This window comes from Rhyacophila brunnea, unplaced genomic scaffold (assembly GCF_057557595.1).
Source record: "Rhyacophila brunnea isolate RB1 unplaced genomic scaffold, BYU_Rbru_1.0 scaffold_11, whole genome shotgun sequence".
Lineage (NCBI taxonomy): Eukaryota > Metazoa > Arthropoda > Insecta > Trichoptera > Rhyacophilidae > Rhyacophila > Rhyacophila brunnea.
The window spans coordinates 20,340,956-20,368,417 of record NW_028232763.1 but is presented as its reverse complement, the minus strand read 5'-3'; the positions used below and the strand labels follow the sequence as shown (position 1 = coordinate 20,368,417).

General features: G+C 37.8%; 3 protein-coding genes across 3 annotated transcripts in view; 1 reads left to right on the top strand and 2 right to left on the bottom strand.

The window, feature by feature from the left end:
- Positions 1-5,253: 5,253 nt before the first annotated feature.
- Positions 5,254-7,086, top strand: PIG-A (phosphatidylinositol glycan anchor biosynthesis class A). The gene is made up of 2 exons (XM_085957205.1): positions 5,254-5,390; positions 5,488-7,086. The coding sequence occupies exon 2, from the start codon at positions 5,499-5,501 to the stop codon at positions 6,825-6,827; it is 1,329 nt and encodes a 442-aa protein (XP_085813331.1). The 5' UTR covers positions 5,254-5,390; positions 5,488-5,498; the 3' UTR covers positions 6,828-7,086.
- Positions 7,087-9,915: 2,829 nt separating this feature from the next.
- On the bottom strand, positions 9,916-19,540 carry LOC147078468 (cadherin-related tumor suppressor-like). Its single transcript, XM_085959850.1, has 2 exons — positions 14,654-19,540; positions 9,916-13,449 (listed from the first exon to the last, which is right to left on the bottom strand). The coding sequence occupies exons 1-2, from the start codon at positions 19,351-19,353 to the stop codon at positions 10,788-10,790; spliced, it is 7,362 nt and encodes a 2,453-aa protein (XP_085815976.1). The 5' UTR covers positions 19,354-19,540; the 3' UTR covers positions 9,916-10,787.
- The window catches only part of LOC147078467 (cadherin-related tumor suppressor-like), a 111,916-nt gene continuing 103,862 nt past the window's right edge, over positions 19,409-27,462 (bottom strand). The window contains exons 8-9 of the mRNA XM_085960477.1: positions 19,481-20,006; positions 19,409-19,412 (exon numbers count right to left, since the gene is read on the bottom strand). Of these exons, the coding sequence (XP_085816603.1) occupies positions 19,409-19,412; positions 19,481-20,006 (530 nt within the window). The remainder of the gene's footprint in view (positions 19,413-19,480; positions 20,007-27,462) is intronic.

Sequence of the window (27,462 nt, the reverse complement as noted above, 5' to 3'; positions counted from 1 at the left end):
GGTATCTAGCCACTTCAATCTGCTCGGGGGTATTATAGTTTATCGTGTTGGCCATGCACCATGTCTTCCATTTGTCCCATGCAGGTTTATAGGTCTTCAAAGTGGATGGTCGCCAGCCTGAGGTGAGAAGTGATACGTCCCGGACTTGTGGAGGTGGATGGTTTGTCACCGTGTCCACTAGAACTGACTCTAAGTGCGGGATCGGGTAGGGGGGTTCCAGTGATCTCTGCTGTAAGTCTGCGCTCCAAAAACACTTCTTCCACCATAGGGCCTCTGGTAAATATGTTCCCCTTGCCGTGTTCAGGTGTGCCAATACTTGTGGAATTAGATTCGGTGCCGGGAATATCCAGGTTAGTTTGAAGTCCCACTGTCGACTGAAGGCATCGAGGAACAGTACAAGAGCATCGTTCGGATTTCGTGAGACATACGTTGCGACAACATGGGCTGTGTTGGACGCGAATAGGTCTACGTATGGGAGTACCCATCTTTGAAATAGGGGAGTTGTAGCCGCCATAATTAGGTGCCATTCTAGGATAATTTTTCTGCGTGAGAGATGGTCTGCCAAGCAGTTGTATATGCCTGGAAGGTATTGTGCAGTCAATGATATACTGGCCTGGTTGGCGATTTCCAGAATCTGTCGGCAAAGACTTAGTAGGGTTGCGGACTTTGTGACCCCTTCGTTGTTGATGTAGGCCACCACTGTTTTGTTGTCGGTTTGTAGGAGTAATTCTGATCCCCTGAGCGTTTGCTCCCGGAGTTATATGGCTGAGAGTAATGCATACAGCTTTTTCGGTTGGAGTGCCACGTGGATTAGCTTTGTGTCCATGTACCTGATAGGTGGTACTCGTTTAACTGCGCTCCCCAGCCTGAATCGGCTGCGTCTGTGGTGAAGAAGTGATTGTAGGTTGCCCTGTGAATCTTTCCTGAGGAGCCCACCGCTCGAATTCACCACATGATGTCCTCTCGAGCTTGTGGTGAAATCGATGTTGTTTTGTGGGGGTGGCTCCTTGATAATTGAGCGCTCGTACGTTGTCGACGTCGGCAATGCAACCTCCCTTGTGAAGTGACGAAGGTTGCAAAGTTGAGTCGCCGACTCGTCGTCGAGGCGTTGGGCTGCCTGAGCGACCAACTGCCTTTTTGGATCTGCAATTGCAGGTGATGACGAAGTGATCTGCATTTCTCTGTTGATAGATATTTCCGATTGTTGTGAATATCCCACGTGATACCCAAGAACTCCCGCTGTTAGCTTGGAATTAGACAAGATTTTTTCTTGTTGATTATCCAGCCTAGTGCCTGCATGAAATCTATCATATAAGTCAGTTGCGACAGAAGAATCTCTCTGGACTGATTTGCCACCAGAAAGTCGTCTAAGTAAGTGACGATTCTCATACCTTTTCCCCGGAGGTGTTCGGCCACCCAGTTTGTTAATGAGGCAAACAGTCTTGGTGCTGCCGACAGTCCGAACGACAGGCATGTGAATTGAAGGAGTTCTCCTTGGTAAGCTAGCCGAAGGAATCGGCGATGTTGTATAGCTATAGGTACATGTAGGTACGCTTGGCTTAGGTCTATTTTTACTAACCAGTCTTTGCAGGAATGTTGGGACCTTGAAATAGTGGAACAGTATGAACGGCCTTGGTTGTAGGAAACCGTTTTAGGTTGAAGACGGGTCGTTGACTGCCGTCTTGCTTCCTTACTAGGAACGGGTTCCCGTTATTATTTTTAACAATGGTGGTGGTGCACCCTTGGTCTGCCAGATTTCCTGGAAATGCTGGAGGCGTCCCCCTGTGAACGTGGTGAGTGAGATCCGGTCACCTGCGTCTAGGGTTAGTGCCCCTCGCACCACCTCGGTTACCTCTGGGAAAACCTCGGTTGGATGGGCGTGGGCCTCTCGGCAAGTCACCCCCAACCTGGTCTGATATCCTCCTCATGTATCCCTGCCTCCGAAAGGTGTCCTTGTGTTCACCTGACGAAGTGCTAGGTTGACTCTCCCTGCCCTGGTCAACCACTTTGGTGGTCTGATCGAAGACCTTCTCGCGACCCCCACCTCTTTCTAGGAAAACCACCAGTTTATTTTTGTTGAAGATGTGTTTGGCGCTAGGTGGGATCTTGTTGAGAGCCTCTCGCGTAAAGGTGTCTTTTACTACCAATAGGATTTTCTTCCGCCTCGTCTGAACCAACTCTGCCCGTTTTCCATAAAGGATTCGGGTGACGTCCTCAGACACTTTGTTGAGTGCTGGCGAGGTCTCGAACTCCTTTACAACCGTCTCAAAAAGAGCCGTAACAATGGTGTGGTCGCTGACAGAGTCGACCACTCGCTGTAACGCGTCCCGAATGCACTCCTTTTGAGCGAGCATCACATTTTGGAGACCGGCGATCGTACGCTACATTAGATCTATGGTTTGCGATGATCGATCTTAGGGGCGTAACTCATCGTTGAGTTTCAACTCAACGAATGACGGGGCCGCCAAATATTGTTTTTGGGTTTCAGCATAGCAAACCCCCGCCCAATTATCTGTGTCGAAAAGTTGGAGTCTGGAAGTTCCGCTACCCGAGCTTTGTCTGGCGTCGGAAAAGCAGGCTCCTGTACTACGACACTAAATACAGGCAACGGAATCCTGTTGGGTTTTTTCCGCTGTTTCGGACCTTGCGGGCGGCCGTAAAAAACTTACCGGAGAGTCGATGTTTACCGTCGGCCTCTGCAGAGTAGGTATCACTGCAGGCAGACCCTGTTGTGTCAAGATTGAAAAAATCTGCGATACCTTATTATCCAGTGACATTACTAACACCCTCAGCTCACCAACTGGATCCTCCATCAGTAATTCCGACTCATTCGAGTCGGTCTCCATCGCCAGTCCCTCCGCGACGTTGCTGTTTTCATTACGCTTCATGTTAATGCACAATTTAACCGTACTTTCGTTAGACTCAAATTTTCCGCTTGTAACAAAGGAAAAACAATCAACTATTGAATAAGCAGAGACAAGCGACGCCACAAATAGAAGCGTCAATCCTGCCAGCCTGCTAAACAAGATGAGCAACCAGAGAGATAAATAATCGAGAAGAAAAGAGGGTAAAAAGGGGCCAGAATAGAAGAACACATGGCAAAAATACGATCAACATCTCAAGGTACTTCAGAGTCAATAGCGAATAATTACAAGATAAAAAGAACTTTTTATATATCACGTTTTTAAATTTTCTATTGAATCATATAAACTTGACAAGTCTATGTATTAATAAATACTTTTTTTGTACTTGAAAAAAATATTGATTACCTACTAAAATGTCATTTTGATATTTCATATTGATTTCCATAGTAACGCACGTATATATTAATAATAATTTAGTTGCTAGGACCCCCTTAGCAATCAATAATAGTGTTTTACTTTTTATAATTTTTTCCCAAATAACTTTTCATACAAAACAGAATTAACTGAAAATGAATTCAATTCTGCTTATAAATGGCTAAAAGTAATAAAGAATGCATTGTCGTCGTGTTCTGATATATTCTAAAAGTTTCAAATGTCTAGCTAGTTGGGAAGTTAATTAAAAATCTTCAATCGTCCAATACAAATCTTGGATAAAAAAGAAAAATTTGTACTTGACAAACAAGAATACGTGGTAATTAGTCCGATTTGTCTAACGGACGATCAACAAACGAGTAAAATAGTCAAACCTTGAGAGGTCATAGCTACCTACATTTCACATCGTAAATAATGTCTTCCAATAATCCTGAAATGTTGTTATTTACATTGTGGATTTACATAAATTATTATTAATATAGTTAAACAACATCAATTTTACAGCGAATTTTAAGTATTATTTTATAAATTTAATTTAAAAAATGATGCTTAATCCTTTATTTTCTTATCTGGAATTTAATAAACTAACTAATAAAAAAACACAATAATTGTACTGATCATTTCGAAAACCCCATAACTGACACAAAATGGCAAAATGCGTTTATTACGGATTATTGTTTATTGAGGGTAGACCTATCATTCTCTTCGAAACAACTCAATTGTGAATATGCAACACGATTTTATGTCAAGTCAAAGTTTCAAGTCAGTTCGAAAACAACATAAATGCAGTAGTTATGTTGTTTTCGCACGGATTATCCTTAGCTACAGTACATCGACTATAATTAATTATGCAAAATCTTTCAATTCCGAATATTCCTTTGCATGATTTTTTGATTATCGCCAGCTATGGGTAAACTCTTTTTTTATACACAACCTTAAGTCAAATAAGGCAGGATTGTATTGCTACCACGAAGGACTAGCAAAAAAGGACCAAATGAAGTGTGCACATTTTTGATGGACTACATAGATCGATTTGTACTCTCGCAAATTACAGAATTGTACATTTTTTCAGACTGTGGTTTTGACTTTTTCTTACTTTGACTGACACAAAAGATTTCAAAGTATTTTTCATGCTGTACCAATGCGGGGTCACTCGTTTCTTCCCTGTGATAAGCATTTCGGTAATGCAAAACGCTGAATCCGGCGTCAAGATAGGATTAATACTCCATATGAGTATTCTTCTCTCATAGAAAGATCCAGTACAACAAAAATTAAATGACAATAATAACTTCGGCAGCAAATTCCTGAAAAATATACCCGTTTTTATGAAACATTTTTCCAGTGGCAAACCATAGAAACTGAAAATGACGATTGATTGTATTTTTGATAAACTTATTATCTGAAATACTAAATTTGCATAATCTATAAATCAAATATATTTTTTAAATTTAAATTAATTATCAATTAACAATTATAAAAACAACGTCCACCTAAATGTAATGTAGCGGTGACTTAGTGAGTTAACTCTCAAAATATATTTAAAACCGAACGAAATAAATTAATCAAAATTGTGGGCATAAAAGGTCGCAGATTTGGGGGGCTCCAAGAGAAAAAAGTCTGTGGACTATAAGTCGTCTGACTTGCGTCCCTATAGAACAGGGGCATTACATTTCAAAATTACAATAATAATATGCTTGATATTTTACTCGAAGAGGCATCACGTTATATTATTTATGTAACCACACCATTATATTATTTGAACTAACCACCATTTATTTTTTGTTGATTATTTTAAAAATTAGAAAATACTATCTACCTACCTTTGCTATCTACGCATTTTGTCCTGCATTTCATTTACTATATAATATTTTTTCATTGTTGCATGTAACCTTACCTGTTTTAGTATCAATTAATTATCCACCGCAAAATTATATGGCAATAATTAGTCATCTGTCAAATCCAAATGTCACTTCTACTAAATTTATACGATCGCTCAAAAAATTATGTCAATAGGAGCGGCTACCTCAAGTTTAAATGATTCCCTTAATGCTAATTTTATTTAAATATCCTACCCGATTGCCATCTTGTATTGAGGTAATGATTTTTTAAATTTAGAAATAGCTTGTTCATGAATTAAAATTGAGTATTGTAACACAATTTGATCTGTGCCGTATGTGTGTTTATCTTTCAGATTACATCAAAATGCCGGGTGTGATATGTATGGCTTCAGACTTTTTCTACCCTAACATGGGAGGAGTAGAAGAGCATATATTCAATTTATCCCAATGCCTGATTCGCCAGAACTATAAGGTCATCGTTGTAACACATTCTTACGGAAATAGAACCGGTATCAGATATATGACAAAGGGACTGAAGGTTTACTATCTACCAATAAAAGTGTTTTATAATCAATGTATTTTACCCACAATGATATGCAATATTCCTATAATCAGATATATTCTGATAAGAGAAAAGGTTGACATTATACATGGGCACTCCGCTTTTAGTGCATTAGGTCATGAAGTATCACTTATCGGGCAGTTAATGGGACTTAAAACGGTATTCACCGATCATAGTTTATTTGGGTTTGCTGATACATCAGCTGTATTGACTAACAAATTTCTTGAACTTGCGTTGGCTGATTGTGATCATTGTATTTGTGTCTCTCACACAGGTAAAGAAAATACCGTATTACGCGCTAAAGTACCTTCATATAGGGTGTCAGTTATACCAAATGCTGTAGATGCTTATGCATTTACTCCGGATCCTTCCAAAAGAGATCCGAATAAAATTACAATAGTTATTGTATCAAGACTTGTTTATCGAAAAGGTGTTGATTTAATGGCTGCCGTTATGGCAGAAATATGTCCTCGATATCCTGATATATCATTTATCGTCGGAGGAGACGGACCGAAGATGTGGCTTCTTCAACAAGTTCGCGAACGGAAAGGCTTACAGCACCAGATAACACTCCTTGGAAGTTTAGAGCATTCTGAAGTAAGGAGTGTACTAAATAAAGGCCATATTTTTTTAAATACATCACTAACGGAAGCATATTGCATGGCAATAGTCGAAGCTGCAGCCTGTGGGTTACAAGTTGTATCTACTAAAGTTGGTGGTATACCTGAAGTGTTACCAGAATCATTGATATATCTCACTGAACCGAATGTCGACAGTTTGATATGTGGTCTCGAAGAAGCCATCAAAGACTACAAGAATGGTAAAACTTTGTGTCCTTTCGAATGCAATGGACTAGTCAAAAGTATGTATAGTTGGGTTAATATTACACAGAGAACTGAAATTGTATACAAAAACATTTTGGAACTTCCGTCTAAGTCGTTGGGCGAACAGCTAAAAAATTACATTCCGTGTGGGGTGTGGCCATACCTTTTAGTTGTAAGTTTAGTTTATTTGATATTGCAATTTATGGAATGGTATGTACCAAAGAAATACATTGATATCGCTAAAGATATGACTGGATCATTTTCTAAATCCAAATCTAAAAGAAAGCTGTCAGAAAATAATATATGAATAAATTTTTCAATTTGTTAGAACAAATATTGTATTTTTACAATTTTGTCCAAATGATCCATTATGTGGCAAACATGATATTCCTCTTTATCAGCAAAAATGCCATATATTTAGTCAAGCGATATATTGTATATGAGGCGTCTAATTCCAAAAAGCGATAAGTCCACATTTGGTCAAAATCGAGAAAAAAATACGCACGCATTCTTTGTATAATTTTACACATTATGTATTGATCTATAAATTCCAAAACGCGACATAACCCTACAAAAAAAAATATTTTAACTCTCGATTTATTACAAAAAGCGCCAAGTCCGTGTTTCATATTATTTAAAGGTTGGTTGATTTAGCGCGTGTTTAAGTCAACCAATAAGGGAACGTTCAATATTGAGAAGGGCGTCTCCCATGCTGTAGCATCTAGTAAACTCATGAAAGTGCCACGGAAATATCTGCCTTATCCGGAATAAATTAAAAAGTGAGGTACAAATAGCGCTACGTTCAATTTTATGCCTATATTTATTACATTTAAGAGTTTATCGGCTGAAACAAATTGCCATTTGGTTCTAATTCCGACATAGAATACAACGGAAAAAATAATCTCTCACGTTGAAATAAATAATTGAAGCTTGAAACATAAAAACGTTTCCCGAAAATATTGAATTGTGGACTTGTCGCTTTTTGTAATTAGACGCCTCATATACTTACTTCATAACTTGAAAATTGTTAAAGAGGCAGTTTTATCAAATGCCTAATGACTGATATAATATTATAATGTGACAGTCTCAAAAAGACAAACCTTGTACAAATTATTTCATGATAATTTATAATAATTGTGTATGGATATACATTTAATTTACTTATAAGTAATTAAATTATATGTATCTAATAAAATAATACAATATTGTATTCTGTATATTGCTCAAATTCTTTTCATATTATTTTATATGCTAGAAAAGTCGATACATTTAATATACGATTATCAAAATATTATTTGTAAATAAAATATATTGTTATATACTTACTGCATTCTTTCATTATTTATTGAAACACTCAATATTTCCTCTTATTCTATCATATATTGCTACAAATATAAATAGTATCTACATAAAACTGTTTAAGCTTCATCCAAAGTTTAAACTATGAATGATAAGTCAATGTCAAAAATCAATTTTCTGAAAAACATTTAATTTAGATGTTGTCATTATTACTCTTGACATGGCAATCCTTGGCTGGTCTTGGTCTCATCCAAAATCTTTTTCCATCCTGGACGATCCTGTGTCGCTACTTTAAAATTGCTTCGGGCGAGCATCCTTAAATCTCCTGTGGTGCAGTGCAGTCATCTCAGTTTCAGTAGGTAATTAAAGTAATTAAGGTAAGTTAAACTTATTAATTATTAACTTATTGCATAGTTGACAGTTATGTTGTTATTAGCTAAACCATACATACTTTTTGCGATCAAGCGTCTTCATTATTGAAAAAAATACTTCATGAAATATTTTTTAATTGACACATTCAATGGTAATAGTATGGCAACTGCAAAATACCAATTGAATAATTATAGATTCAAAGTTAAGATACAAGTTAAATAATTTAATGGTCAGTAGTTTAATTGAATAAATGCTTGCAGTGTCCCTTCCATTCGGACCATACAATATAATGAATTGTTACACTATGTTAGGATGGTCAAGCATGTTCAATGCATTGATCGCGATCAATGGTTGATCGTAGGAGGCATATTAGTCAATCCCACCATATCTCCTTAGGTATTGAGTTGTGGCAATGTAAACAAATTTTCTTTGTTGAAAGTGAGTAAAAGACTTTTAATATTGTATTTATTTGATTTTTGTGTATGAAACTTATTTGTTTGCTCACGTGTTTTTGAATTCTGCCATTATGCCTATAATAATCCCACTAAAAACTTGTTAAGCAATGTATAAGGTCATATAACTGACCTATTTATTTTGTTTATACTGAGCTGTTTTGTCATGCTAAGCATACCTATTTAGCCAACGTTTTTAGTGAAATTGACTTAGTAGCCACTGGGTTTTGTCAGTGTATTTCAACAATTTATTATATCGAGAAGAAATTTATTTTAAACGATTAGTAGGTGAATAGTGTATCCAACATTTACATATCTAATACATTTAATATAATGAAGATACTTATGTTTTTTCATATGAAAAAGTGTTATTTATCTCATTGAAGACGGATTTAAAAAGAGAAAAAAATTAACCAAGTACCAAATTTAATTTTGTAGTAAATTCGAGAAGAGTTCACTAAAACTGCTACAACTGTTTTATTATATATTAATTTCAAGATTTCTTGTGAGATTAATTATGTAGGTATTGAAAGACTCGCAATTTATCTATTGACTCTTTTTAGATAAGTTAAATTTAAAGGTTATAAGAAATGTGTAAAAATAAATAAAAAACATTTTTATGTAGGACAAGGGGCGCCAAATTGACGCTGATTGTCCAGAATCACTTGATCAATGGCAGTGTTACTAGTAGGGCTGATTGTCTTCATGGGTTAACTTGCATCGATTGATTGATTTTATTAATTGAGTCAGCATTTACTTGGTAGAATTCCATTTTTCAAATAATATAAATTAAGTATATTAAATTCTACAGAATTATTTTTAAGTCGATATCTATTTCGGTTTAAACACCATTGTTAAGACTACTACTACTTCTGATTAATTTTGCGTAACTAAAATATTGCATATTTAATGAAAAATTTTCTATAAATTTGCTAAAGAAATTATTGGACTTCAGATTAATAAACAAAATTGGTACAGTTAGAGTTAGAGAAGCTGTTTTGTGCATTATTTAAGATCCATCAATACATTTTGTTCATCGTAAGTAAAGCATCTTATATAATAAACAAATGATTTTTCTTTGTTAATAATTTCTCAAATAAGTATCTCAATTTTTGTTTTATATAAATCCATAAATAAAACAAAGAATGAAGAAGGTAATAGAATAAAGAAACATGTAGATCAAGTAGTAGCCATACTTTTATTGGTTAGGAACAAAGTTTTATCCTCATGATAAAATAAAATTGAATAAAAATTAAACACCCATTTATTATGACACAATTTATTTGAAATAATATTTATACAACATAATAATAATATGTATAGTGTTCAGTCCTACCATGGTCTCATGAAAACAGTCATACGTATTTGGCACATTTACAAAGTATGGCTATTGACAAATCTGTTGTTTTCTCCAATTATAATAGTATGTGCAAAATTGTATGACTTTGACAAACCTCTGTTTTCAAAGTAAGAAACGGTCGTATTTAATTAAATTGGTAAATTTGTACATCACATTATATAAAGATTCATTATAGGGAATGCATTCGAGAGAAAAGTTAAAAATCATGAATTTTGACATCAATTTTAAACCTAAAAATAATATAGTTAATAAAATACATCCAATATCAACGGAAGCATAATATTATATTGTGATAGTTTTTAATATTCCAATTTTGTACATTATGTTAATCTATCAATTTATATCTCACATGGTTAATTATTATACACAGAAATAATATGAGTAATTTTTAAGACGAATAGACATTAAATTAATTAAAAAAAAATACAAATTCTTTTAATTCGAGAAAGAACAGTAATAGAAAATAAAATAATATGTACACTGAGGTTCGACGTCGTCGTGTTCAATTGGAATAGCGCTACCTACTGTACATTCTGTCATATTGTTTCGCATTCGCGTCATCCGTCGCGGATTAGAACTTATTTTCAATATGGCAAGATAAAATTTAACACCTTCGTCAATTATACGTTTACACATCTTGATACAAGAGCGCAAATGCAGAGCCCTCTCAAAAGACATCGCCTTTGAGAGAAACATAATATCACTTTGCAATGAAATATTTACACGATAACTATCTTCGGTCCAATTTCACTATTTGTCCTTAATTAAATGCTGTTGTACACTGTCAGACGTACTCCTCAGAAGGCTTGGGCCCCCCATTGGGGAGACGCAGGGAGGAAGGGACCCGACCATTCATGGAGTCGGGTAGCTCCGCAATGTCTTTGAACACCCCCACAAGGCTCTCGAAGTCAGGACCCCAATTGAGGAGGTAATCCCAGCCGAGGGCTCCTGGAGCCATTGACGGGGATCCGCCATCGGGCCGGTACAATGGCCCACCCATTCGCGCTGACAGGTCGTCGTCGGATGCAACGAGGGTGCTCAGAGAACCCCTGAAGGAAGAGTCGAAGCCGTCATAAGAGGGAGGCGGTGCAGGAGGTTTACCATTGTCGTTAACGTCGCCTCTCCCATCGTCGTCATCGCGCTTGGAGTACTTGTCTCCGGCAAGGCTACCGTTGTCATATTCGATCTCGGAGCAGGTGAAGCTGTCATTGCCACTCTCATCGGTGGTGGTAGAGCTGCGACGGTCCGCGGCGGGTGAGTGTGCGCGTGGAAGGTGATGGGGAGGCCCTGCCCCCCTGGGGGCCTCGCTGCTGCTGGACACGGCGTCTAAAGTAGACACCAGGCTGGATGTCCGGGGGCGGGCGTTAAGCCTCTCAAAATCTCCTGCGGTGAGTCCCATGGGGTCCGAACCGGGGGGCCCAGAGTGTGGTGCCTGAGGCGGGGCGCCAGGGTTCTTCCTGCCGGCGGACGAACTTTGCCCACTGAGTCGGGACATGACGGGGCTGTTGAGACTTCTCTCACTATTGCTGTGCAGCGCGTCCTTACCGACCCCCCCTGAGCTGGAGGTGGTCGCCAGCAATGCGCTCTGGAGTGGCTTCCCTGATATGTCATGCAGTGTCAGGATTCGTGGCTGCTGTGAGCTAAGCTCACTGCTCGGGGAGAGGCGAGCGAGGGGCGTTGTTTGGTGGGGGCGTGGCGCTGCAGGCTGTGCGGGCTGGGGAGGCGCCCTTGGGAAGGCGGCATGTCGATGCTGTCGCGCAGCTTGATGCCGGTGCTGATAGCCAGCAACGGGGGGTGGGGTTGCCTTGTACTTCCTCACCCCACCCGCCTCCCGGTACCCCTTGTAATGGTAGACAATGTCAATGTCAGATGGGGCGATGGAGCTGGCATTCTCCAAGTCATAGTGCTCGGGGGTCTCCGAGTGTCCATCCGCTCCACCCGGATGGTCATGCGGGTGGTGGCCTTGGTTAGATGAAGGTGGAGGGGGCGGATGGTGGTCCTCCCGCAGGGCTGGACTCTTCCCAACGGTCTCCCGCTCAATGATATCGGGCCGCTGTGGCCGCTGGTGCTCAGGCCCGCCGGCCTCCCTTTCCTTGTACTTTTTAGAGATGAGCTCTGGCCCGACGGCATGGTGGCCACCCGTACCACGGACAACATCCCCATTCTCTGAGAGGAATCCTAGATTGGAATCACCACCGTGGATCCCGCGGCCCATGGGTCCATCAATCGAGGACACCATGCCAGAGCCGCCCATGACGGTCGAGCCCCCGTTTTGCTTGGAATGTGGTCCCGGTACCTTGCCGGGATGGCCTCCCGTTTTCTCCTTCTTTTGTTTTCTCAGTCTGAAGACTACGAACGAGACCAGAATGGCCACGATCAGAATTACGAAGAAGACGATTACCAGAGTGATCCCTATGCTCAGTGGGTCAGGCGCCTGGGCCGCCCCAATTCCGACCGGCCCATGGCAGCCTTGGAATACTTTACCATTTTGCGAGACCTCGCCAAAGACGCTTCCTGAACCATTGAACGGTTGGATTTCATTATTCACACTGAAATTGGCAAAGCAACCTTCAAAGTTGGACAGATTCGCTTTTTGGTAGAACTCTCTTCTGACTCCGCCCAGAGACAATGCTGTCAGATACGGATCGAGAAAATCATGAACCCCAGCAGAATCGAGTTCATAACCGATGTGCATGCCATCGATCAGTAGCTGTAGAGTGCGATTGTGAGAGTGAAGAGTGATGTTGTGCCACCGGCCATCGGATATCCCGTCAGGATGCGTGCCTGTCATATTCACCGAAGTGCCTTGCTTCGACGTATATAATATTTTTCCTTCTCTCAATTCCAGAATGGTGTAATGTTTATTAGTGGCTGCGAACAGAATGATCCCTTCCGTTCTTATCGTGCGGAACAGAACTGAGATGCTTTTGGCTGGAGAAGTTGATTGAATCGGCAGATTGTTGACATTAGAAGGGGCGGCTGACCGGGTCTGTCTGTGATTATACCACAAAGTCGATCCTCTGTAGAGTGACTCCAAAAGTTGCATTCGTCGATGTTTCTCTGATATAACGAACTCGATAAATCCTCCGTCGTTGACCGATATTGGTTCTAAAGCATTCTGACAATCGGGAGCTACGAGGTCACCACCGCAAAGGCAGGATGCCGTCTTCCACCTGTCCAGACAAGTTCCGAAACCACCGCATCCTTTATGAGTATTATCGCGATTGGAAACAGAGAAACACGGTCCATTGGCCGATCTCCCGCAGGTGGAATCGATGCCTCTCGCCGTGATGGGGCTGCTGAGGTTGAGAGCTCTTCCGTTGACAGATACGCTGTGGATGCATCCGATCAGGTCGTCTGAATGTATCTGGTCTAGTCTTTCCAGCATGGGATCGGCGTTCGTCAAACCTCCGATGAGAAGAGGCTGATTGTTGAAATTGAGGGTTCTGAAATAGAAAGTACAAATTTATTAGCATTACGTCATTTGTTTGTTTTGCTTTCTTCTAAAAAGTTTCATATTACTATTATTTTTTCAGTAATTTAACTAAAAATGTTTTAATATAATATTATATTATGTACAAAAATTAAGAATTAATAATTTTAGATTGATAAGATAGCCATATTATAACAATGGAATTAGATAATTCGTTAAAGCATTCGCATGGCAGGTAATAGATTTTTGTTTTCTGGAATTCACTGAGACTGTTTACAGATTATGAAGTCTAATATTAAATAGTTGTTTATTACAATATAAAGATTTAATAAATAATGTGCATAATGGGAAAACATAAATTTGAAACTTTGAAACAAGATTGTTTTGTTCAAGAAAGTTGTATTATTTGACAATTTAACACTTTCAAGCAAAATAAGAAAATTTTAAAATCCCAAGATGTAACATAATATGTACTTTGTCTACATTTTATGTAAATACAAACTACAATCGATCTTCGTTATTACGTGGAAGATGGGACCGACTGAATTTGCCTGTTATAAGCGTTACTCATTATATCAGAGAATAGGTATTTTTAAATGAGTGGTGACATAACACAAAAAGTCGTAATTCAAACAAAAATACACAATTAGAATTTGTCCCTGAAACAAGCATGGCATTCATAAACTAGAAAAGAAGTTGTTTATTGTAATGCGTAGGTACCTAGTGACTCCTTGGATGTTTTACATGCAACTTATGTTTAATGCAAATGCAACCATGCAAATTATTTAATTTATTCATGCCACCATATGCGTGTATACTTTTTCAATATTGTCGGCGAAAACACCAATTAGGTAGGTACTTAGACACTTAACTAGTGTCATAAACATAATCCGAACCCGGCGGCATCCTGTCCGGTCGGATTTTATTGCTTAGGGTCGAAATGTTTTTAAACGATCGACACATTAACAGTTTAAGAAAAGTTTTGACGATATTTTAGCTCGGTAGATAAGTAGCTCGTTATAAAAGTGAATAAATGTATAGAGAAAATCATAAACTAAAATGTCAACGAATCTTTCCTCGTTACTTACATCTGAGATCATAATAACCGAGTTTGACTGTATTGCGAAAGCTCAATACTTCATCAAAATTCAATTAACAAGATGAAACTGATACAAATAGTGCTCAAGAAAAGTAGTAAAACATGAATGATTAATTACCCAGTTGGCCCAATATCATCAGCGTAGCAAGTTGTGTCGCCAGGTCTACATTCGATGCAAGTGTCTCCATGTTCTGAGCAGTGGGCGATGCTCAGAGATACGACGCGACCATTTCTGGTCGCTGTTATCTTGTGCCACTCTCCGTCTGCCAAAGTTCCCGTATGTCCTGGTATATCGACGGAGGTTATCGAAGTCCTAGCGCCGCCAAATGAAAATATTGCTTTTCCTTTTACTAATTCTATGGCAACAAAGTCTGATCTTCCTCCAGTTTGTGCGCCATAGTTGTAGATTAGAAGTGAGTCTGATTTAGTGGTTGCAAATATCACAGATATATCATTCGTCGCGGCATCTAGGGCAGGGAATGTCATGTAAGAGAGTTCATTGAATCCAAACGTTGATTTTTCACAGTGACGTCCATATCGGCCATCTAAGCAGCTGCATTTATATCCGGGCTTTAGACTGACACACAGACCATCATGCAGGCACGGGTTCGGCCTGCAAGAATCTGCCACCGCTTCGCATTGATTGCCACGGTACCCCGGTCGACACAAACAGAAGAACGATGATCCGTCCGGACTCTCTCTGCAGGACCCTCCGTTTCGACAGGGATTTCCTGAACAGGCGTCTCCGCGCTCCAGCTCACAAGTCTTTCCTTCACGGATCAGCGGGCACGTGCATTGGAATTCGAACCCTTGCCTTCTACATTTACCTCCAGCTTGACAAGGATTCGGCGAGCACGGATCTTGACGTTTCTCACATTTAGGGCCTGTAAATCCTTCTGCACACCGACATGTGAAATCGTGACTCACCAAAGGTGATGTGAATATTAATGTCTGACTGTCGGTTATGCTGGTGTCTTCGTGCACTCGGATTTCTTCACTACAGATGCCACCATTTTGACAAATCAGCGACTGGCACGGAGAGTAACCGATTCTAATTTGGGGCGATTGCAACAGCAGCACCATTGCTTCATGTTTTTTATTCAATCTGTCTAATACGTAGCTCTTCGGCCGCAGTCCTCCTTGATGTTTAATGGCCATTGAGAGTTCCAAACCGTGTTCGAACTCATGCAAGCTATAAAGCGAAAGAGAATCATTCACATCCAAACTGCTTTTCATCAAATCTAGCAAACTCCTGTAATAATGTGCTAAGAATTTGGAAGCTGTCATATTCTCCACTCGGACTGTGATAGATTGATCGACGGTCGAGTTATCGAATGACAAAAATTCAACAGTAACCGTGGATATAACATTATTATGTTTTCCGTCATTTCCTGAAACCGACAATGAGTATCCTTGACCGGATGTAATGCGCGCCGCGTGTAGATCACATCCCTTTGGTATATTCAGTATTTCGCTTGGATTTGGTCCATTTAATATTTTACAACTGTATTCTCCACTCGTGTCCGGATCATTCGGGTGAACGTCGGCAACTTTGCCAATCGGTAGAATATCATTGAATGCGTGAATTAAAACATGAACAGACCGCGGTGTTGATGGGCTGTCATTTTGATCAAGAATAGTAATTTTTACATTATGTTGTGAATGCATTCTGGGAGTTCCGCTATCTTCGATTTCAATCAATATGTCTAATTCAGGCGTTATTTCTCTGTCCAAGCTCTTCGTTGTTTTCACTACACCCGTGTGTTTCTCTACTTTGATCAAGTTTTTATGTTTTCCTCCGATTAAATAATATGTGAACGGGGCACCGTTCGGAGGCAAATCAGGATCTGTAGCCGATAATGTCATGACACTTGTATTTGGTGGCTCATTTTCAGTCACATATCCGACTACTTCGGGTGGATCAAAGACAGGGCCATTATCATTGATATCACTGAGGGTAATCTTTACAGTTGTGGTCCCGGTTTGTGGTGGTGATCCCGTATCGATAGCCCCAAGAATAAGTGAATACATCGGAGTTGTTTCTCTGTCTAATTGTAGTGCTGTTTCAATGTCACCAGTTTGTGGATCGACTTTAAATGCTTGATCTGTATTTCCTCCTATTATTGAATAACTGAATTGATTATTTTGTGGTCTCACATCTTTGTCAACCGCTTTTACAGTCATTACCATAGTTCCATGACTCGCTCCTTCCGAGACTGATGTTTCGTATAGTTTTTGTAAGAACTCCGGTGGATCATTCCCATCTTGAATAGATATAATAACTTGAGCTTCATCAGTGTCATTACCGCGGATCCCGCCTGAATTTTTCGCCATCACTGTCAATACGACTCGATTTTGAGTTTCTCGATCAAGATTTCGGGAGACGAGTATAATTCCAGTCTCAGAATTGATACCGAAACCTTTATCATTGCTCGACCCGACAAATAGATAATAAACCTTTCCGTCTTCTCCGGCATCCTGATCGGTAGCTTGTATAAGTCCAATACTTGTACCGACTTCTGCTGATTCTGATACGTCGAAATGAAAAACGGCCTGTATGAATTTCGGATAGTATTCATTGACACCGGTAATATGAATAATGACTTTGGTTGACCCATACATAGGAGAGTCAGGATTCGCAGCTAAGATATCTAATGTGTAAATGTTAGATTCTTCATAGTCAAAGCTTGTTTTGGATGTTATTTTTCCAGACTTTTGTTCAATTTCAAAGACGTCTTTACCCGATCCGCCTACAACAGAATACTGTATGATGGCATTCTTTGGCGAATCTCTATCAATAGCTTTTATATTATACACAAAGCTTTTTGGAGCTGAGTTTTCAGGTAAGAATGCATTGTATTCACTTTGATTAAATTTGGGAGCATTATCATTGATATCTGTCAACGTGACTGTAAGCATTGCGGTAGCTTGACGAGGTTCAAATCCAAGATCTTCAGCTGTTATATTCAGATGATATTCTTGAACGGTATCATAGTCCAATGGCTGCAATATTGTAACTGCTCCAGTCACAGCATCAACACCAAACTCTTTACGCTCATTTCCACTTGAAATGGTATATCTCACCATTCCATTAGGACCATTGTCATCATCAGACGCACTGACAGTTAATATTGTAGAGCCAAGAGGTTCATTTTCAGGTACAATAACTTGATAACTCAATGCTGTAAATATTGGTGAGTATCTATTTTGACCTGTAACAACCAATGTGACGAGTACTTCATCTTGTTGTGGAGGCACCCCTCTATCGATGGCTTGAATTCGTAAAAGATAAAGTTTTCCAGCTCCTGTGAATGGTTTTGTTACAAAAATCCAGCCGTGTAATTTGTCCACCATGAAATGTTCTGTACCGTTTCCGCCGACTTGTACGTAATCAATTTCAGCATTTACTCCAAAGTCAGATTCGTCCTTCGCTGTCACTTTCATTATTCTCTGACCGATGATTGCACCTTCGGGAACTGGGGACAAGTATTCTCTGAGATCAAACTTGGGTGCGTTGTTATTCGCGTCGACAACATTTATAGTGACCAAACATTCGGATGACATCGGGGGTTTCCCATTATCAGTTGCCAGTATAATCACCGAATACATGTTTTCAGGTGATGACTCCATTTGAGTTTGTTTGTATTTCAGAGTCTTCTTACTGAAAAGTTCACCTGATGCAGGATCAACTGTGAATAGATCAGACGGTTGTTGCAACGAGTAAGATATTACTGAATTAGGTCCTTGCTTATCTCGATCTGTCGCTGTCACTTGACCGACAAACATTATATCTCTCTGGAGTTCAGGGAAATTGAAACTGTAATATGAATGTTCAAATTCGGGGGCGTTATCATTCTGGTCTTGAATGGTTATTGTCAAAGGTGTTTCTGCTCTCCATGCGCCGTCTAATGCAACAACCTTCAATAAATATTCATCTTGCTGTTCCCTATCCAAAGGACCTGCTACAGTAACATTTCCACTAAGGGGATCAATTATAAACTTTTCCCCAGGGTTTTCAGTAAAACTGTATGTTGCATTTGCATTCTGTCCAATATCCTGATCCGAACTTGTCACTCTTATTACAAACGAACCCATTTCAGCATTTTCAGTTACATTTACACTGAAAAGCCTCGTGAATCTTGGAGGATTGTCATTTTTATCGAGGACTGTTACGAGAACAGATGCAGTTCCCGTTAATTGTGGTGTTCCATGATCGATAGCTTCTATTACAAGTTCATAGAATGGAATATCTTCTCGGTCTAATCGCATACTTGTATAAACTTCTCCTGTTTCTGTATCCAGTTCAAATGCTCCATCAAAATCTCCGATGAGCCTGTATGAAATCTGTCCATTTTCATTTGAATCTGCATCTGATGCAATTATTTTTACAACCAACTGCGGAGGCGGTTCTTCTTCCAGCACTGAAGAATTATACAAAGCATTTTCAATAACAGGCGGATTATCATTCGAATCGGTGACATTTATCTCCAGTTCAAGAACAGTTCTCAAAGGAGGATTATCAGAATCCCTAGCTTCAATCCATACTTCATAGAGTGGAAGTGTCTCATAATCCAAGCCTTTGCCAGTTACAAGTACTTCGCCGGTAACAGAGTCAATTTTTAATGCTTCACCCACATTTCCACCTGCTATAGCATATTGCACATTTACGGCAGATTCTTTCTTTGGAGACGTTGCTTTTAGTTTAGTTACAAGTTTACCTTCAGCTATGTTTTCCTTTAGAGTAAAATATGTTTTCGGTTGAGAAACAAAGCTAGGGAATAAATGTGCTGACTTCAGGGTGACTGTTAATTCAGACATTGCATCTTTCGGAGCTGCACCATGATCAGAAGCACGTATGAGAAGTTTGAAGATTTTATCTGTCCGAGAATTGGATTTAAACTCTTCTGACGCCTTTATAACGCCAGTTTCTTTATTGATGACAAACTTTGATTCATCTTCGCCACTTAGTGAGTATTCAATCTTGCTATTAAGACCAATATCTGCGTCTACTGCTTTAGCTCCGAAAACAAACTGTCCTGGCTTTGTATTATCAGGAATATTCACAATATAACGTGCACTACTAAAAGCTGGTGAATTATCATTTTCATCGAGCACGCTTATTGTCAAGTTAACTGTGGTGGCTCTCGGTTCAGTCGCTGAACAATCCTGCGCCATCAGCGTCATATAATATTCAGCTGATTCTTCTCTGTCCAAACTGACTGCGGTAGAAATAATGCCATTGTCTTGGTCAATATAAAACCTATCGACTTTGTCTCCAAGAAGGCTGTAACGTATTTTCGAATTTATTCCTGTATCTTTGTCGGTAGCTACTGGAACTAAAACGACTGTTCCCGCAGGCATGTTTTCGGAGATGGTAGTCCGATACGACTGTCGGGAGAACTCTGGACTGTGGTCGTTGACATCTTGAACAACAATTCGAACCGTTCCTGTTCCCGTCAAAGGAGGTGAACCTGAAAAGAAGAAAAAAATATGTCAATTAAAGTATTCTATGGAAACGAAAGATAAAAATGATTTCAATAAAGTTGTTATATGGATAGGTAAATTACTACTTTCTCTCCCAAGAGGAGCATATGGGCTTCCAAAAAATGAAGGTTATAATTATTATCAGATGTTTTTAATGAAGAATGGTTGTCATTTTCCCAACCTATTAGGTCATTGCACTAGATCAAATTAATATACAAAGAAAAAACATGTTAGTGCCGTCAAAAAGGTATTGATATATTAAGTAACAATACTTTTCTTCCGATACAATACATGCGAGTTTTGCCAATCCCGGGATTTGGACCCGCACCTAATGGCATGGAGATAAATAATTAATATAAATTAATATAGATTTATGAACCACACCATTTTAGAACTAATTATTGTATTTATTCGAAAAACACATTTAGGTAATAAAAATATATATTTCAACCATGACCATGTCTGATCCTAATAAGATCATTATGGGCCTCCACAGAGTATAAACATACATAAGATTGTATCAAAACATTGTGATCGATGAGGTGTTTTGACCTGGGTATCAGTCATCAGACCCTCAACAAAAATTAAAAGAATATTATTTTATAACAGCCACGTAATTGTAATATAATTGTGTTTCTACCGTAATTATTTTATTTTGCCAAATATTCTGCAGGCATTTCTCATCAATCATAATAATCGCAAGCCATTCGCAAGTTATGAAAATATAATATTCGTAAAAATCTTTATTTTATAAAGACACATAAATTTACACAGTGACATCTGTCGAAAAAGAATGAAACTTTTATGCAATTATTATTACCGAAGAGGTTTCGAAATTTTAATTGCCATTATAAAATACTAAATACCCATTAAAGTTATGGAAATAATAATTTAATCATGTTGCAATGGTTTCTACTATAATATTATACTGTCGCTGATAAACAACTTAAAATATTTATCGATCTAAACCTTTCATTTTGATAAAGATCCACGATGTAAAGTATGAAAATGTTGCTAAAATTTATGCATTTTGTCTTTCTCCTTTATGGCAGTTTGGCGATCTTCGATAACCGGATAAAATAAGATTCTTATCGCGACACTTTATAAAGTTCACACGCGACTGAGTCACTTGTAGATATTTCCGCGTATTATTCGATGTCTGCCCATAACTAGATTCCAGTCCTCCATGGACTAGTGTCCTAGGCATCTCAATTTGAAGATATTATAAATTATGTAACTACGCTATTAGCTGGTAGAATGCTTTCAGGGACATAAATATCCTAAGCCAAGTACCTATGCCCATAATAATACTAGACATCAAATGATGAAATAGTTTAAAAAGTAGGTACATATTATATTAATAATTAATTATTATATTGATAAATCTATTTAATACTCTTATCCTAGGGCCGGCAAAATAGTACTGATACTTTTAACCGATATTTCGATATTTTTCTTCTTATACAATATCGGTATCGAAATTCATTGTCAGTATCGAGTCATTATAATATATTTTTTCACTAGTTGAGATATTGAAACGCTGATTTGACAAATAAAATGTATTAATTAGAATATTTTTGTAATAGTTTAGTCATAATTTACAGTATAGGTAAATCAGTATACAATGGCACCATGGACACGGTAAAACCACCATGCAGTTGTAGTGGTATTGTTTGCTAGCATAGAAAGAAGCATTGCAGAAAACTATTCCAATACAACCGTGGGTCGCCTATAAATAGTGCCACTGTAGAACGATTTACAATACATTCCTATAGTTTTTGTCGATATTTTTGCTCCAGGTGGAGCATACATAATATTATTATATATGTGAAATAGAGAGTGTTTTGTGTTAATATTTTTTTTTTCGTTGTTTGTTGTTAAAATCTACACTGTTTTGAAGTTAATAATAATTTAACATTTTTGACTTGAGTCGATAATAATTGTCATGTCACATGATTAAATAGATTCAATATTATATCATGATTAGTGTTTTTCAGGAAAAAACTGCATGTTTTAAAAAATTAAAAGTTTCGATAATTTTGGTGATTGCTATTTTCTTTCGATTCAATACCGATATCAGGAAGTGATAGTTTTTCCTTCGTTATGATGGACCTACCCATTTACCCACAGTTTGCAGTCGAAATAATATTATAATAAAAATAATAATGCAACGAAAATGAACTATTAAATTAGTATTTACAATTAATCAAACACACACTTATCTTAAAAATCTCAAATTAAATAATCGAATATAACAAAACTGTAAATTGAGCCATATTTGAAAATGTAAATGAATATTAATGAGAGATGTATTTATCAAGAAAAGCCTAATTGAAATGTTTAAAAAGCTAGCCGATTAGTGATTTTTCTGAACAAAAATTAGACGCAAATGGTAATTTTTAACTTTCGTACATTCAGTGCAGTTAGGTATAAACTTTTACCAACAACTAGACAAATTATTTCAACAATATTATAATTTACTTCTAACTCGATTCTTTTACCTAACGTTAGTAGTAATTATGAGGGCAGGTAAATTTATATTTATAAAATTATCTACTTCATTATTAGAAATTCAGTTGTAGGTACTATACTCAGTAGGTATACCTAATAGGTAATTATTATTCTAACACCTGTACTTAGCTGTTGGTTACCTACGCACCACCAGAGACACTATGCCACGATATTATAAATATATCTGCTTATAACTTGGCATAACGCAAATCAAAATCAATTGACCGAGAATATTATCATGTTAAGAAATGTAAGCTGTTTAAAGTATAGATTGTTTAATGAAAAAGATCGTAAATAACAAACATACACCTATCTGTTTTGTAAGTGGGTAGTTATACGGTATCCCGCATTGGGTGATTACCCAAGGGTCATTTTGCGATGAACTCATCGCGTTGTCGAGGAAATGAACAGAATAAACGGCCCTAAAGCCCCGAGGAAGCGATTTAAATTATAACAATGGCGTATAAATGAATCGCTTTTCCATCGCGAAAACGATGCGAAAATTTCGTTGATCGTGATTTGATTGCATCAATTTGACGATTATGCGGTACCTTACGGCGGACAAGATGCATTAAGGAAACTGAGTTAGCATTACTTATATAGTTTTATCTAATAGTATATGCCTACCTTTCACGTTGGCCATAAATCACTACCTACATTTATATATATTTTTGGTGTAATACCTATTGCTCGTCACTCGTCACACAATTAACGTAACTTTCTTAGATGAAATTCACACTAAGTGTGTATTATGTGTAGATTAATCTTGATATTCGGAAGGTTCGGAATGCATGCAGCCCATTTACGTTACCGGAACACACCGGAGTACCGTTTCGTAAAATACTAATTGGGACAGTTTTGTGTGACGAAAATCATGATTTCTAATGATAGATTTTATGATTCACAATCCGTTTAGTTGAGTCTCTTTTAATTTCATAGCTACGTTTTGAAAATTAAAAATATTTACTTCGTAACCTTGGTCATAAGATTTAGTAGGAGCGTTATTATGGATATTTACGAGATTTTCATTTTGACCAATATAAAAAAAGGCTAACATTAAATTTCACAAAATAATAACTAGCACCAAACAGAATCTCGTAATACATATTAGAACACGAATTCAATATTTAACGTGAAATTAATAAGTAATGATTAAGTAATAATGAGATACGAGTATATTATAACGTATTTGTTTATTATTATTAATATATAATAATGTAGCGTGTTGGCTTATGAAGTTGTTTATCTCAGGTTCGAATCCCGGGTCTGGCAAATTTGCGTGTTGTTTTTCAATGTGTCTTTGGACTAAGCATAGACTTGAGCTTCCCATTTCTATCAGTCATGTACCTACTCATATATGCAGCCGCAAATATGTTGAGCAAGTGGCTAACATATCTCTCGTAAAAAATCTGTTAAGAAACCTCTTTGTAAGGTGGCCAAAATCCATACTAAATAGTCATTATTATGATAGGTACTATTATAAAAATAGTTACTAGAGAATCTCTTTTCTTTCTAAGTGTCGTAGGAAACCGAGACCTTCGCCGAGTTGTAGAGAGACAAAAATACATTTTTCTTATTCAAGAACTGGACAAATACCACCTGGACAAAAATCCCTTAATCCTCTTCTCGTTTAAAAATAAAATCACAACAAACAATGGATACAAAAAAATAATTATAATTCGGAATTGATTTTCGCTTTCTAGGTATATTCTTAATTTTGTACACACATAATAATATATTAGGTAACAAAATAAATATTTGTCTATTCTCTATTGATTGTTGTGTTATGAGTTAAGGACATATTATTATTTAATGGGTTTTTTTTATTCCAGCGGATTTTTACACGGTTGGTTACTGTCCGAGGGGTTTTTTAAACGGGGGGTAATTATCCTAAAATCTTGAGTACTATATGGTTGTTACTGTAGATTTTCATTTGGGCAATCACACAGTGTTGTATCGGCCACTAAGCCGCATGACTCTCAATAATATTCGTCCTTATCTAATTTTAATCATATTTCCGCTGGCAGGCCGCGGTCTGAGTCGGGCGTTTGGCGTTTCCACAGTCACCCGGCGGGTAGGAATGCAAGAACGTGAACAATTATACTTCTTGGCGATGCAGTGTACGAGAGGAAAAAAAATAAAGCAAATATCCTCGGAGATTATTAGAAACTGATTGTGCATGATTTCTGTATTGGATCGTGATTGCAAAACGGCGGAGTGCATTGCTTGCTATTGTTGGCGGTGAATTTTATTTTTCTCACAGAGTGCATTTTGCCGATCATGTACTCGGTAATTGACAGTCCCGTACCTGGGCTAAATCAATAAAAATAATAAATATTTCAACTTAGGGAGCAGAAGATACAGTGAAGTACCTACATAGTGACCCACTATTTTCTTCTTTGTTCGGTAACCTTCTTCATGACTTAAGAGCATACTTCAGTAAAATGAAAAATAATTTTCAGCAATAGGTGGGATGTAATTTCGCAAGCGTTGCCAATTGGAGAGCGATAGTCGACCTGTGAGCACGTCAATTTGTTTTGTGATGGCGTTGGAGGAATTAATTCTTAAATCGTGTAAAGATGATTAAAAAACGTTACGCATTTACTCGAAAAACAAAACATGTTAATGAATATATTATTATTATTACTATAACAATAAACATAACATAAAATGGACGCATGTTGAATTTTTCTGACAAATTATGTTTTGTTCGTCACGCGACGTTTGCACAATCTGAGCGTCGCGTAGTCACGATCGTTTTAGACCATGCCTCAGCTGAAGTATAGCCATAACTCCATCCGTCTAGGCACGTAGGACCTATGCCACTAGAAGACTCGTGGCATTAATAATTTGTTCCATCCTATTTGAAAATCTTGACAAAGCTGTCCTACGTCCACCCCGAAATTCGAAAAAATGGTGCAGGTAACTGCAGTGACGTCCCTATACAAAATGCCGCCCCATTTTTTATACAGTATTTTTTATCATTCATATACGTGTCGTTTCTGGGTACCATGGATGCCAAAGGTCAACGGAAATAAACAAGACATCACGAACCCGACAAAAAAAAAATTACAGGTCTGTTGAACCTTTTATGTTAATTAGTACATTTTATTTCCAACCAGTGAGCTGATTTTTTTAATGGAAAGGTATTTTCATTATTACTAACTTTAGGTAGCTATTTGTATATATACCAAATGATTGTCCGAGATTTGCCGCCCTTCGAGTAACTGCCGCCCCCAAGCTACGCTCAATCTGTCTACCCCCACGGGACGTCACTGGGTAACTGTTTGCTAATGATTGACTCGTTGGTTCGTTTGGACGTCTACAAAGCTTTCAGCATCTATTTGCCTTTAGAACCAACCAACTTTCAAATGCGTCTAACTGTATTTGTTTTGTTTTAACCGTCCAAGTCATGGAGGCATAATTATATATGTTATTATAGATTGGGAAAGCGTCAAGAGATATTTATAAGTATGATGGACTGCATTTAAATTTCGTCTTTTAACTAATCAAGTTGCGGATAGATTTAAAAAATAAACAGTGAAACTCTCCCTATACGGATAGTGAAGACTTGCAATATAATATTATGAATGGTAAATATTATTATTATACTGTTTTAAATGATCGGTAACATCCAAGTAACGTCTAACCTTAGGAATAACAAATGTCGAGAAATAGATTATACCAAAAAGAAGAAATCTTCTCAGTTAGACTAGACCGAAATAACAAACAAAAGAAGGAATCAAACTAGGATATCTCCAAATTCTATTGTACGTAATTTACGAACTAGGGAAAGCTTTCATGAATCACTCCCATAACAACTCAGACACAATGTTGCAAGCTCTCGTTCATTATATAACAATATATGCTCGCTAAGGAGATGGCTACGTGATGTAGGAAAAAAATATAGTTCTCTACCGTTTTTTATGAATAGCATTGGTTACTTAGACTATAGATACATCTAGACGCCACCCGTTGCATTGCTAAATGAAGCCGCGTGCCTTGCGTTTGGTTTGTGAGGCGAGCGAACGCATTCGTCTACAAATGTTCGAGACCATAGACCATTTCGCTAGTGCTCGCCCAAAGTGCTGGCACTAGACGCTCAGAATTAAAATATAATTTTCTATTTTTTTTACGTTATATAGTATTTTTAAGCGGTCAAAATGCAACCATTAGATAAAGATATCCATAATTTAAGTTATTTTAAAGAAACACTAGGTCACTGATATTGAAATATATAATAAAATACAAATAAATTATCACGAACATGTATCAACTTACTTATGAAACGTAATACCATCTTCTTGCTTATCATTACGGCTACCACATTTTAAGACAACACACAGAACCATCTTTTCTACTCAATTAATCAAAAATATTTACCACTGACTTAATGTTTAACACAAAAAATATCAATTTTAGCAACACGAGCTCGCAAGTTATCGACGCTATGTGAAGCGTTTCGCCCCGATTTGATGGCGATACTTTTGGAAACTGGCTTGTAGCTAGTAGACCTTTTATCTTACTCTAGCTCGTGTCGCAGAGATTGTAAGGGTGCCGAATACTTTCTCACTCGCACTCATACATCGTTTTTGTTCAGGCCTTGATTGGTTATTATTTAAAATTTAGTCATTGCAATTGTAACAAAATTGAATTAATGTGCGATATTCAAGAAAATACACTATACGTACATTCGTACACATTCTTCATTGTATTTTCCTACTAGGCCGCTAAATACTATCTATAGAGTGTATACGATATACTATAGAGCTACGGGATGCTGGTTTGACATAGAATGAAACAAGAAGACTGGCGAGCGACAGGGATTCTTGGAGGCGCCACGTGGTGTCCATATGCTCCAACTAAGGGGCGGATATGGCCGAAGAAGAATTCTTTGATAGGAGATATTATCATATATATGTATACATGTCA